The following is a 14866-nucleotide window of genomic DNA, read 5'->3' as shown; positions in this document are numbered from 1 at the left end:
ATGCTTTCTTCAGCTGCTGCAAGGTACTCCTCCTCCACCAAATTTCCTGTCTTTGCTACTTATAACTTCCTTCACTCTTTCTCTTGTTCCCTCACTCGCAAATATTATCTTCATTCCCACTCCCCAAAACCCAACAACATCAGCGACGCTGTTGATACAGTCACTCGCCTGCTCCACATGTGGCCCCCTCCCTCTAGAAGCCATATCAATAAGATTTTAGGGTCTATAGTGAAGATGAAACATTATCCCCAGGTTATCTCACTTTTAGCACAAGCCGAGTTGAAGGGCTTCGCGCCAGATTTATGTAACCTGAGCATCTTGATCAATTGTTAGTGCCACGTTAGTCAGATGGATTTTGCTTTCTCTACACTCAGGAAAATTTTCAAGATGGGCTATCAACCAGCCGCTGTAGTTTTGACTACACTATAAAAGGACTCTGTTTTAATCAAAATGTTGGCAAAGCTCTAGATTTCTACGATGAAATAACTTCAAAAGGATTGAAGTTAGATGAAGTTAGTTATGGAACATTAGCAAATGGGCTGTGTAAAATGGGGAAAACAACATCTGCTCTTAAATTGCTTAAAGTAATGAGGAGACGCCTTGTTAAGCCCAATATAGTTATATACAGCACAATCATTCATGCGCTTTGTAAAGAAGGACTTGTTAATGATGCACACAATCTGTCTTTTGAAATGACTGATCATGGGGTACCTCCAAATGTTGTTACTTATAATAATCTAATCCATGGCTTTTGTCGGATGGATCAATGGCAGCAAGCAAATCAATTACTCAATGAAATGATATCGAAAGGCATACAACTAGATGTTTATACCTTCAACATCATTGTTGATGCATTATGTAAAGACGGAAGGATTGTACAAGCTCAAGCTGTATTTGCTAGGATGGTGAAGAGTGATCAGAGACCTGATTTTGTTACATATAATGCTTTGATTGATGGACATTGTTTGACCAATAATATCATTGAGGCTAAGAAAGTTTTTAACAAGATGGTTGAAAATGGTTTGGCACCTCACATTATTAGTTATCACATTTTGATCAACACATGCTTTAAGATGAAAATGGTGGATGAAGCGATGGATCTTTTTAAGGAAATGCATTCCAGAAATTTGGTTCCTAGTATTGTAACTTAATTATTGATGGCTTGCTTAAATCACAAAGAATCTCATGCACGCAGTATATTATTTATGAGATGCATGATAGGGGCCTTCACCCTAACGTAATCACGTATAACATCTTGTTAGATGCATTTTGCAAAATGGGACATATTGACAAGCAATTACATTATTTAGGCAAATTGTCAATCAAGGATTTTGGCTCTTATGAGCACCTATATATACTTGTCGATGGTTTGTGCAAAGGTGGTAGATTAAATGATGCGTGGGACACTTTTCAGTATCTTTGGCTGAAGATTATCAACTAAATGTGCGCACCTATACTGCCATGATTCATGGACTTTGCAAAGAGGGTTTTCTTGATGAAGCCGTGGCCTTGCTTGATAGAATGGAAGAGAACAATTGCCTTCCTGATTCCATAACTTTCAACATTATTATTCGATATCTTCTTGAAAACAATGAGAATGACAAGGAAGTTAAGGTTCTTAGTAGAATTATTGATAGAGGCGTGCTGAAGAAATAAAACAAGGTGAGATCTACTGCACCTCAAATTCATTTGCCACAAATATTCATGTTAACTACCATGAGCGGTTAGCAAAAGCTTGTATTGTGAATTTACCCAGGTAATTGACTTGTTTGGCATGAATATGGTTTGATGGGTATTTGTCTTTTTATGTACTGTTAATATGTGGTCAAGTATCATAACTGTTAATATGTGGTCAAGTATCATATGTTTCCATTGGCGGTGTACTTTTTCTTTCTATGGGAACAAGAGAATGTCCGGCTTGCAATACCCCTAGTGTTGTCATTTCCTTTCTATTTTCTTCCTAATTTTTGTTAAAAAATGTAGAGGAAATTGCATATCTTTCTTTGAAGAAGCAAGATATGGTGAGGAAGTATTATGAAAGTTAAATGCCCAAATATAAATTTTTTTGTGGTGAAACGGTCATAGATTTTAGTGTCTTGTTGATGAATATCCTCGTCTTATATTTATTCTTTATCAGGGATAGCTCAAGTTTCTTCTTTATTAATGATACTGGAAGTTAGAATTTTACAAGAGGATGGGAAAGTAATTGTTAACCATTCCTGATCGCTGCAATTGATGTTTGTAAAAGACATATGAAATATACATAGCAGGATACTTAGTGAGGCTAAAGCACATATAAATAGTAGTATAGAGTCACGAAAATGTTTGTTTCTCTGTTAATGGCAGTGTTTTCCACCATCTTCTTTAGTCGTTTACTGTTATAGTTTTCAGATTTACTAGGAGATTGGGCAGCATTAAGTTTGGAGACGTCTTTTGTGGCTTTATCTTGCAGTGATATCAGCATTTTGTTTTTTAATTTTTTTTAATTCTTAGCTGTATTAATTGGAATGAATGGCAAAGTTTGTTGCCATCACTTTGTTTTATGATTTGTGTTCTGCCGATAGGCATTTTATGTTGTGATTCAATAAACATTTCCTTTGCTAGTTTGCTGATTTTCTTCAATAAGTGGTTGTGCTTCATTCAGCCATGCATTATATTAATGGTATTCGATTGACTGCTTTTTGATGAGTGGCTCAAGGCCTAGTAATACACGATTATGACCAGGTAGCAAAGGACATCCTTTTAATTTTGAATTTTACTTTTCCGAATCTGCTGAACATATATTCATGATTATATTTATATATATATATATATATTTATATATCTCCATCCTAAAATTTTAAGGTTAGTTTGTCACACTATGAAGAATAAAAGACCTGGTGAAATTTTTATACTATGAAGATGTGAAATATTTGATATGACATTATACAAGATAACTTGTGAGCTCTATATGTAAAGAGAAACCTGTTTGAGCAGGTTATATCTATATTATTTTAGGAAAGGAGTTATGTAGATCTTATTTTTATCACAAAAAAAGGGGCTGTATTTAGGATAAATGTCTATTTTTGGGCCTGTAATGGGGATGACTTACATTGACTTGCAGCAGTATGTGAGTCTGGTGGTTGGTTTGACAATTTAGGGTGTGTTTAGATTAGCGGTAGTAAAACTGACTTTTATTATAATTGACTTTTGCAAACTGAAGTTAGAATAAAAGTCAGTTAGTATAATATGATTTATGTTTAGATTGATGTTTATAAAAGGTCAATTAAAAAAGTTAAAACTTATTTAGATGATTAATAAAAAATTAAGTTTAGATGTAAAATGATTGAAAAGACCATAAATTTTATTGAATATTAGTGTTTTATATTATATGATATTAATGTGATAATTGTTAAAAAAATAATTAAAATTAAAATTATAAAATAAAATATTTGTTAGTGAGAGGAATTTGAACATACATGATAGATAATTAAATATATTTTTTTGCAAAAAAATATATTTAATGGATAAATATGAGTATAAATTAAAATTCTTTAAAATTAAAATTTCTTGAACTAAATAATACCATATAACTAGTTGGATTGTTAGCTTTGTATAATTTGGTATCTAATTGAGTCATAAATACAATCCATTTCGTTTAACTTCAAATATATATGCTTAGATATGAAATGAGTATAAAGTTTATTTTTTTGGGTACAAAAGGGGAGTAGCCCAAAATCAAAGAAAAACTAACGCATGGGAGAAGACCCGCGACGCAACGACAGAGAGAAAATGGGAGCTATTCAGTGTGAGGGAGAAGAGTGAAAGAAGAGAGAGAGAGGAGTGAGGGTAAAGGGCAAATCTGGTAGGGGCATTTTTAAATTAGCATATTAAATGCTATTTTAATGGTAAATGAGCTTCTTAACGCACCCAACGCAGCTATTCAGAACGACTCAACGCGTCTGCAGTTTCCTCCAAAAGTTGGTTACATTTTAAGGTCATCCAAACACCCAATTTACTTTTAAAAAGCTCCAAACCGCCGTTATACATGTTCCTAGACGCTTTTCCTCCTCCAAACGGTGATCAAAACATATTCTTAATCCCAAGTGGACAATGCTGATATTTCACTATTTCAGCTACAAATTCATTTCCAGGATTTTTATTTTACATTTCTAAATTTTGAATTTAAAAATACTTTTTTAAAACCACATTTTTTATTATTAATTTTTCATGATTTTATATATTTGATGCACGTACTTGCCTCCTAAAATTTTAAGATTAGTTTGTAACATCACAGAGAGTAACAATTGGTAAAGTTATTATACTATCTTGGTCGTTAATATCAGAGTTAATGGACTAATTTGAATAGATTAAAAAAGATAGTTGAGTTAGTTATTTACTTATTTGTAATAAATATAGGTTTTCTTTTATAAAATATCATTGATGATCAAGTGTATTGGTTAGAACTACTATTATTATAAGGACTATTTTGAAAAAAGATAGATAAAATATGAGAGACAGTGTGAATTAGGGTTTTATATTTATAAAAACATAAAAGTCAAATAAAATTTTATATTAATGATGGGAGGTAATATTATAAAATATTTGATATGACATCGTACAAAATAATGCTTGTATATGTATTGTATGTTTGTTGGCCAAAAAAAATGTGTATTGTATTATTGAATATTATTTAATGTTTGGAGCTATTCAAAATTATTTTGACCAAAATTCTATTTATCAAAAAAATATATATTTATTTGATTTGCTTTATTATATTATACCTAGAAAAAAAAAAGCTTTATTTAATTTTCGGATTTTTTTAATAAAAATGGGATACAATTTTCTGAGTGTAGTGGTGGAGTTAAAAAACAAACCAAGCAATTAGCACTTTTATTTGGCCAGCACCACTGAAACATCTTGTATGAATTTCAATTCTAGATTTTTATTTAAAACTTTTCCTTTGTAAACAATTTTTATGCTGGTTAGGATATTGCTTATATTTATTGAACTAATCAAATGAGTAAATGTAATATTGGCCCCATGAGGTTTTTAAACACAAACAACGCCTTCGGTTTTAATAAAAAAATTAAGAAAAATTATTGTATAGCCCTACGTGAGCAATCTAATCATAAAAAAAAAAAATTATAACAAGCAAGTAATATGCATGCATAACAAGTAAAAAATAAGCATATATTATTATTTCCTCACTAGTTATTGCATGTTACTTACATGTTATGAGAATTAGTAATAATTTAAGTTACTTATGCATGACTGTCCAATAATTTTTCTTATTTGATAGAGCTGGTTGGGGTTACATTTTGAATATAATATCTCAATTTACTTTATTTTTCATATTTATTATTATTTTCCTGAACTATTCTTATTAATTGCACGTGTCAAGAAAGTTTGTATGAAGGGCTAGGGCTAGTTTCAATGCAAATGATTTAAGAGGGTAATTTAAGAAAACAAAAATAAATTTGTTATAAATAACTAATTTTTTTAGTATCTATAAATTAGTTATCTAACTTTTATGTTAAAGATCGAAGATAGAGGGGTAGTATCATCTTTAGCAAGTAATAAACAAATAATTCCTGCAAATTTCAAATACATGTAATTGTTTTTTTGGGAAAAAATACGTTGGCATGGCTTGCAGTTAAATGTTTATCCTTCTTGTTTATGGTGGGAAGTTATTGTTTTATTTCCATGTCGATTCATTGTTTCCTTTTTTTTTTTTTTGGTAACAAAGACAAGCTATGCTTGAAGGGGAAAACCAAGGAAAAAAAAACCGGAGTGGATCTGACCGGCCGGTTCAACCAAAAAACCAGTGAATCTGTCTGTAGTTTGATCTAGTTTAATTATTGGACTGGTGGTCTACTGAACCGATAAAAAACCGATTTAACCGAAAAAAAACTAGTATTAAACTGGGTAACCTCGGTTCGGTGGGTTACCCAGTTTATATTTTTTTTACTTACCAGAAATCTCAAACGACACCATTTTTATAAAAAAAAAACACTTCTTCTCTTTTCCTGTCAAGTATCCTCATTTCCCTTCCCTCCCTTGATTCCCCTCACAATCGCATCCCAAGTCTGAGGCTTTGAGCTCGCAAGTCTCCCTCAACCTCACCATGTCCTGCTTGGCCTTCGCTACTGGCATTCATAGAAGGTAGAATCGAAACTAGAAAGTTGCAGGCCTCCCTCAAATCCCACTCAACATTGTACCTTCGGTGGATTGAGTTGTGGGTAAGCTCGAAATTTTTTCCTTTCAGCTAGATTGTGTTTTTAGGATTAAAGAGCTGCCTTTGTTCCTTCTTTCTCTTTGGTTGTCGAAAGATTTGGTAAGGGAGGTGTAAGAAAATGGGCCAGTCCACCCTTGGTGGATTGGACCCAAGCCCAATTATCATTTGGGGTCCTGATGAGAATAGCAAAACTTGTGGGTCTCTGATTGTAATTTTTTCCTTTTTATATGATTTGCAAAAAGGATGGAACAGTTACGGAGGAGGCAGTTTTTCTCTTTTAAAAAAAATGTGTAGTTAAGTGGGTAACTGCATGATCAGTTTAAGTGGATGACTACAGTTTCTTTTTCCTGCTCTCAAAACTCCTCCCTCTGTTCTCTCTTCTTCACCTTCTCCCTATGCATTTGCTGTGTCTCCAAGATCCGAGTTCAATACTGTAATCGGACCTCCGTGTAGCTATCTGAAGATTTTGAATACTCTAGGTACGCCCGAAATCCTTTATAGAGCTAGTGTCCTCCTTTATGAACAAAACGCTCAAACTTAGAAGCCTAAGAAAAGCAATGCTTGATTACCTTTATGTTCATATCAAATGATGTAATATTTGTATTCGCCTTAAGTTTGTGGTTTCATGCATTGTAAACAGACTAAGTATGCTATTTCATTTAATGAAATTACTTGAATTATTGTTGTATGATTATTTGTGAATATAATGTGTATGCCTTTTATAAGTGGGAGCTTTTAGAAGATAAGACTTCTAAAGGTTACATTTTTGAAGTGCTTATATAGTATTCTTGATAGAATATAATGATAATTACTAGTATCTGTGTGATGGGAGGTACAAACGTATTCTCCTGATCATAGATCTTGTAATTTCATTATTTATTGATTGAGGATAATATAGGCACATTACATTGTATACTTTATTGTGCTATATGACTGAAATGTTCTTTGGTTCGGTTCTCTTTAAAGAGAACATAGATTAATGTGGGATAGATTTGTCACAGAACTAAGAATGGCAACCAAGAACATAATTGTTGAATTGAACAAAGGGGAAAAGCTTAACGGGGACAACTGGGACATCTGGCACCGAAAGGTCCAGTATATCCTAGAAGAACAGGATGCGATAGAGCCTCTCACCACTGCTATGGTTGAACCTGAAGCTGGCAACACAGTCCAACACAGGAGAGACCAAGAGGCATATCTAACCTGGAAAAAGAAGAATAGCATAGCAAGAATCACGCTTTTGAGCTCCATGGCTGACGACCTGATGTGCGAATTTGAGTCGCACAAAACTGCATAAGCCATGTGGATAGCATTGAAGGATAAGTTTGGCGGAGTCTCTACGACCAAGCTTAGAAAGTTGACGATTAAGTTCGATACCTATAAGCTCAAGCCAAACAATCCTATGAAGCAACATCTGAGAGAGATGGCCAATATGATCCGGGAACTGAAGGAAGCTGGACATAACTTGTCTGATGAGCAGCAAGTGTAGGCTGTCATCAGGTCACTCCCTGCAAGTTGGGAGCACATGAAAGTCAACCTAACCCACAATGAAAACATCATCATTTTTAATGATGTAGCTAAGCATCTGGAGCCGGAAGATGAACGTCTAGAGGCTTACAAGAGCTCTGGACATACCTATTTGACTGAGAATGCCGGTACTTCCCAATCAAAGCCCAATTTCAAAAAGGGCAAGAAGCCCCAAAAGAAAGGGAAGAAGGGCGGTCCTCAATTTACAAGGGGCAAGAAACAATTCAAGAAAAAGGGAAAGAAAGGCGGGAAGAAGAAGCTAGACCTGAAGAAGGTCAAATGCTTCGCCTGCCAACAAATGGGCCATTTCGCACGTGATTGTTCCAAACAGGCTAAAAGCGAAAAGGTATTAGTGAATTATGTGAATTCACATGTTTCATATGTTTCTAGTACTGTTTTTCTAACAGAACCTGTTTCTTCTTCTTGGATTATAGACTCAGGCTCCATAGACCACGTAAGCAGGGATTGGGGATCCTTCATGGAATACCGTCGGTTGCTGTATCAAAGCAAGTGGCTTTACGTTGGGAACAATGCAAGAATCGAGGTTTGAGGCATTGGCACCTGCAAACTTGCTTTGCGTGGTGGAAAGACCTTGATACTCCATGATGTGCTTCATGCTCCCGACATCCGATGGAATTTAATTTCTGTTATTTTCTTAGTAGACTTTGGGTTTAATGTTAATTTTCATAGCAAAGTTGCAGACATTTTCTTCAACTCATAACTTTATAGTTCAGCATTCAGATTCCAGAAATTTTTTGTTATGGATCTTGCTTTTGGTTTTAACGCTCATGATTGTTTTGCTATTTCTTCAACCAATCCTGATATGAATATATGGCATGCTAGACTAGGACATATTAATCAAAATAGAATGATTAAACTGGCAAAAGAAGGAATGTTGGGCGCAATCCCTAACATGGAAATGTCCTTATGTGAAAATTGTCTAGCTGGTAAGGCAACTAGAAAACCTTTCGGTAAGGGAACAAGAGCTGAAAATCCATTGCAATTAATCCATTCTGATATCTGTGGTCCAATGAGTGTGAGGGCAAGACATGGAGCTTGGTATTTTATTACCTTCATTGACGATTTTTCACGATATGGTCATGTCTATTTGATCTCACATAAGTCTGAAGCTCTTGAATGCTTTAGACAATACATAAATGAGATAGAGAATCAAATAGACAGTAAAATTAAAACATTACGTACTGATCGAGGTCGTGAATATTTATCTGATCAATTCAAACAGCTCTGTGAGGAAAAAGAGATAATTAGACAACTGACTATCCCTGGCACTCCATAACAGAATGGAGTGGTTGAGAGGAGGAATAGAACTCTTCTAGACATGGTTAGGTCTATGATGGCCCAAGCAAACCTACCAATTTCATATTGGGGTGATGCTTTGTTAACGGCAACCTTCATACTTAACCGTGTGCCCTCAAAATCAGTCGCTTCCACACCCTATGAATTGTGGACAAAATGCAAACCGGATCTAAGTGTCCTAAGACCCTGGGGGTCAGCGGCATATGTTCGTGATGATTCCCACAAGCATGGGAAATTGGGTCATAGGGGAAAGAAGTGTATCTTTATAAGGTACTCTGAACAATCTAAATGATACATTTTCATAGGTGAAAACGAAGATGGAACAATGACTGAAATGGAATCAAGAGATGCCACATTCATTGAGACTGAATTTCCTAATAGAGGAGATGTTGACCGCACTGTATCTCTTTATGAGACACAGGAACAAGTCAGTGCAGAACAAATTGACAGACCAGAATCGTCTAGGTGTGTCAATCTAAGTGGGAGCCAAGAAGGGTCAACACCAAGACCTGAACAAAGAAAGAAAGATAAGCAAATAGCTCCCGTCAGAAGGAGTAACAGGGAAAGTGTTCCCAAAAGATGCTTTCAAATAGAAAGCGAATCTCTCTTAGTTACTCCAGAAGGGGATGATGAGCTTCGTTCTGTACGAGAGGCCTTGTCAGGTCCTGCGAAAGATAAATGGATGAAAGCTATGGAAGAAGAAAAGGACTCAATGAAAAAGAACCAAGTTTGGGTATTAGTTGATCTTCCAAAAGGGCGTAAAGCCATTGGGAACAAGTGGGTTCTCAAAATTAAAAGAAAAATGGATGGATCAATTGACAAATACAAGGCTCGATTAGTGGCAAAGGGGTACACACAACAGGAAGGAATAGATTATGAAGATACATTCTCACCTGTTGTGCATTTCAATTCTATTAGATTTATTCTGGCAATAGTAAACAGTTTAGATCTAGAATTACATTAGATGGATGTAAAAACCGCATTTCTGAATGGTGGTCTGGATGAAGAAATCTATATGGAACAACCATTAGGTTTCATTGAAAATGGAAAAGAAAATAAATTCTGTAAACTTAAAAGGTCCATTTATGGATTGAAACAATCATCCAGACAGTGGTATTTGAGGTTTCACAAAGCAATAATCTCATATGACTTCTAAATGATAGAGGAAGACCACTGCATCTACATTAAGTGGTTTGAGGGTAATTTTGTCATATTATCCTTATATGTAGATGATATACTATTAGCTGAAAATAGTCTAGATTCGGTGGTGGCTATTAAAGAATGGCTTTCGTTGAATTTTGAGATGAAAGATATGGGTGAAGCAGAATACATACTTGGAGTTAAAATCCAAAGAAATCGTTCTAAACGAATCCTCTCTCTTTAACAAGAGAATTATATCAACAAGATTCTTGAGCAATTTAACATGAAAGACTGCAATCCCATAAGTACACCTGTTGCTACTGGAGTGGCTTTGAGTTCTGACATGTGTCCCAAAACTGAATCTGACAAAAAGAAGATGGAAAGAGTTCCATATACCAGTGCTGTTGGTAGTCTGATGTACACAATGATGTGTACAAGACTAGACATCCGTTATGCAGTGGGACTGGTGAGCAGATTCCAGTCTAACCCCGGAGAAAAGCATTGGAAAGCAGTGAAGAAGATCTTGAGATACTTGAAGGGCACTTCCAATTATGCACTGTGCTACGAAGGAAGTGACCTGCATCTTGTTGGGTACTCCGATGCTGATGTAGGCGGAGATGAAGAAGAACGAAGGTCAACTTCAGGTTATACCTTCTTGCTCAATAATGGCGCCATATGTTGGAGTAGCAAGAAGGAAACGTGCATTGCCTTACATTCAATGGAAGCTGAGTTTGTGGCATGCACTGCAGCAGTGCAAGAGGCTTTATGACTGAAGAGATTTATAGAACACCTTAGATTTGGAAATGAGAGTACCAATCCGGTGATGGTATACTGTGACAATACTGCAGCCATAGCCTATACTAAAGATCTTAAGTATCACAGTAAAACCAAACACATTGACATCAAGTACAATTTTGTTAGAGATTACATAGCACAAAAGATTGTTACTGTACAATACATTTCAACCAAATGTATGGTAGCAGATCCTCTGACAAAGCCAATAGGAGAAAAAATTTTTAAAGAACATGTACAAGCCCTTGACATACATAAAGTGTAATGTGAATGCTTCATTAATGAAATTATATTTCGTTATCACTTTATGTGTCTGTCCAAAAGTATACAATGTCTAGTATGCCGTACAGGTTAAAAAGGTTGGCTCTCTTACACGGGCAACCACCTTTGACACTCAGGTGGATTGAACAAAGATGAGACATTTGTGTTCACCAGTAAAGCAGCAAAGAATGCTGATATGGTAGGGAAGAAACACAAACTGTATGTCGCCTTGACTAAAGTGTAGCAAGTCAAGATGAGATCCATGTTGATAAAGTTGGATCGAAATTTGGAATCCCACTTCCATAATACCTGTAGCCAGACAACAAACGCTTCAACGTTGACGTCATAACAATGAGCAGAGTTGAAGAATTTGGGTTTAGATACTGAGTGTGTCTAGACTTAAGTCTGTACGGTGTTAATCATAAGTCCAAAACGACATACGCTCTTATAGTAAAAGAGTAACACTGTGGCATGTGTTTCATACCACATGCGCTGGGAGAACCGCAAAAGGGAAGCAAGTGAAAGATCCTTGCTTCATTGCTGTGTGAGTCCCAGGGAGGAATTATCCTCCTGTTGGTGTCCTTTGACTTTGACAATATCATGAAGATATGTTTCAGTGACTGCTACTTTGGCACATGTCCTATGGTCATGATTGATGCGATCTAAGGTAGTATGCTAAGAAAGCGACTGATTCATTTCAAAGTGATATTTGGGCGAAAGGAAGATTGACTGTGATATACACACCTATGCTAGTGTCTGTGACATCTCCCTTATGACATTTTGTGAAGTGTGGATACTAGACATAAGAGAATGGTAATCTGAGTCAACCATTGACTCGAGAGGGATTAGATTTACCATGAAAAAGTGTATATAAGTAAATCTAGGACATCTGAGGCATAATTTTAAAATTCAAGCTACACAAAGGAGAGGGTGACTTATGCTGATCCTTTAAAAGGGATTTCTTGTACAGGGACCCAAGCGAAGACGTCATACCCACGCGGTCACGGCAAAGCATTAAGTATGAAATTGAGGGAAGGTGAAGAGACTAGACTCGCGACATCTAATACCAAGTGTGAATGGGAGATGTAAGAAAATGGGCCAGTCCACCAAGGGTGGATTGGACCCAAGCCCAATTATCATTTGGGGTCCTGATGAGAATAGCAAAACTTGTGGGTCCCTGACTGTAATTTTTGCCTTTTTATATGATTTGCAAAAAGGAGGGAACAGTTACGGAGGAGGCAGTTTTTCTCTTTAAAAAAAAACGTGTAGTTAAGTGGGTAATTGCATGATCAGTTTAAGTGGACGACTACAGTTTCTTTTTCCTGCTCTCAAAACTCCTCTCTCTGTTCTCTCTTCTTCACCTTCTCCCTGTGCATTTGTTGTGTCTCCAAGATCTGAGTTCAATACTATAACCGGACTTCCGTGTGGCTATCTGAAGATTTCGAATACTCCAAGTACGCCCGAAATCCTTCAGGAGGAGATGAAAATTTTCTATTTGATTTCTGAACACTTGAAGCAGGAGAGGAAAGTAGTTGATGAATTTTTTTTGCTGAAATAATATAGATTTTGTTTCCTTTGGAGATTGGAATCTCCAAATTGATTCTGGATACGTAAAGTATAAACACTCTTAGCTTGAAACCGAAGAACCTCCAAATCTGTTTCTTTCAACTTTCAAGTATTGATTACTAATCTTCTGGTCAAGAAAAAAGTATTGATTAATAATCAATATGATATATTTAATATTGTGAATTAAATTATATTATTTTAATATGATCGATCTGATCCCAGTCCGACTAGTAACCCTTGATCTACTGCCTTAACCAATTTAATTCCTGATCCGGTTTTTTATTCCTTGATTAAAACTAAAATCTTAATAAGTTTGGCATGAAAAAATACTAGTTTTGCCATTTTCTTTGTATTACTTCCAGTTCTAATTATAAAACCTTATTAGTAGTCTATAAATGAGGTCTTATAAATAAGACTGGAGGTAGAATTTTCTTTTTAATTTCATTTGAGAAGGGGTTGGAAATAGCACATGTTTAAGGTAGGGTGTGAAAGTATTTTCCAAACTAAACTACATTATGATGCATTATAAGTTTTTATAGGAGATAGATATGTTATTTATGATAGACACATGACTAGTTTTTTGGAGTCTTTTTAGAACAGGACAAAAAAAAGGTTAGGATAAATAACTATAAGAAGGGACAACATAGTGACCGGGATGGGACGAGACACGGGACGAGGTCATCCCATCCCGGGATGTTTACTTTTTTTTAATTCACTTATTAAATTATTAATATTAGTATTTGTTCTTTGTTCTAGTGATTTTTTTTATTGTCAAAAGCATGATTTCTTTGTTATAATTTGGGCTTTTGCATAATAATTTTTTTTAATGTTTTTATCTTTCAAAACCTCAATTAAAATAAAAATGTAGCATAAAAAAATCCAAAATTTTGGCTCAAACTGCAGTTTTTTTTTTTGGGGATTGGAGGGTGGTTTGTTCCCCAAAAAATTGTAATTTGGGTCAAAATTTTGGTTTTACTCGTTGTATTCCCATCAGGATCAAGATAGCCATAGGACAGAGTATTGGAGTTTTACTGTGTCAAAAGAAGTCCCATATTACTTAAGATTGAGAAAATCTTAGTATTTATTAAGATGTGAGTTTGAGCCAATAAAATGGCCAAGAAGAGGAGTCTTTAGAACTGACCATTGGAAATGACTGTAAGTTTTATTCTTTCGTAAACCATATTAAATGGCGTTAAAATGTTTTAATTCACATTAATTAATTGTTTTAAAACCACCTTTTTAATTGTTATTAAAATCATCTTTTTATAACAGCCCAATGGTCACACATTATCTGCCTATAAAAGGCAATGCGTGATGCATGATTAAAGGGTGTTGAGTTCTATCCCCAAGACCTCCTCCTCTCTCACTTCTCCTGAGTTTTAAATTTCTGTTATTCTGTCACTTTACTCTACATAGGAATGGTCTGTTTAATCCTAAGAAGTGCCGCCTTTTATTCTAACCTGTGTGGCAAAATAACTCTTAAGGACAATGTCTTTAGATACGATTCGAACCATATTTTTATTATTTTTGCAAGTGTTGCCAACACAGGATCCATCTTGGTCCCATAAACACCCTAATTAGTTCACAATATCCTATATTAGTATTATTATTTTTTTATAATCATCAGACTTAATATAAGGTGCTAAACATATAATAAAATTTATCTTATTTGATATATCATATTATATTACATTTGATCCGTATACCTGCATCATAATTTTGATATTCTAGTTAAACGTTTTAAAATGATTGGTTAATATAATTTTTAATCTCACAAGTTTTCACAAATTTTGATTTTAGCCCATCGAGCCCTAAATCATAGGTTTTAGTCTTTTAAGAGATAAAATCTAAATTTTTATTGAATAATATAGAGTCATGTTTTAAATAAAATAAATTTGAGAGGTCAAAAGCTATGGTTTGAAACTTAATGGGCTAAAATTAAAATAAAGACAAATTTAAGGGACTAATAATTGTATTAAGCTCAAAATGATTATATAAATTAAAAAAAGAGTTTGCTTTTAAAAAAATAACTCATTTCTTGTAAGG

General features: G+C 34.8%; 1 protein-coding gene across 1 annotated transcript; it reads left to right on the top strand.

The window, feature by feature from the left end:
* Positions 1-1656, top strand: LOC114760708 (pentatricopeptide repeat-containing protein At1g63130, mitochondrial-like). Its single transcript, XM_028949992.1, has 3 exons — positions 1-252; positions 345-1137; positions 1415-1656. Exons 1-3 carry the CDS (start codon positions 1-3, stop codon positions 1654-1656), a joined length of 1287 nt encoding a protein of 428 aa, XP_028805825.1.
* The last annotated feature ends 13210 nt before the right edge of the window (positions 1657-14866 follow it).

This window comes from Neltuma alba, unplaced genomic scaffold (assembly GCF_004799145.2).
Source record: "Neltuma alba isolate B1F8T4 unplaced genomic scaffold, ASM479914v2 tig00011013_pilon, whole genome shotgun sequence".
Taxonomy (NCBI): Eukaryota; Viridiplantae; Streptophyta; class Magnoliopsida; order Fabales; family Fabaceae; genus Neltuma; species Neltuma alba.
Note: the sequence above shows the minus strand (reverse complement) of the source record. Positions and strands in the feature narration are given on the sequence as shown.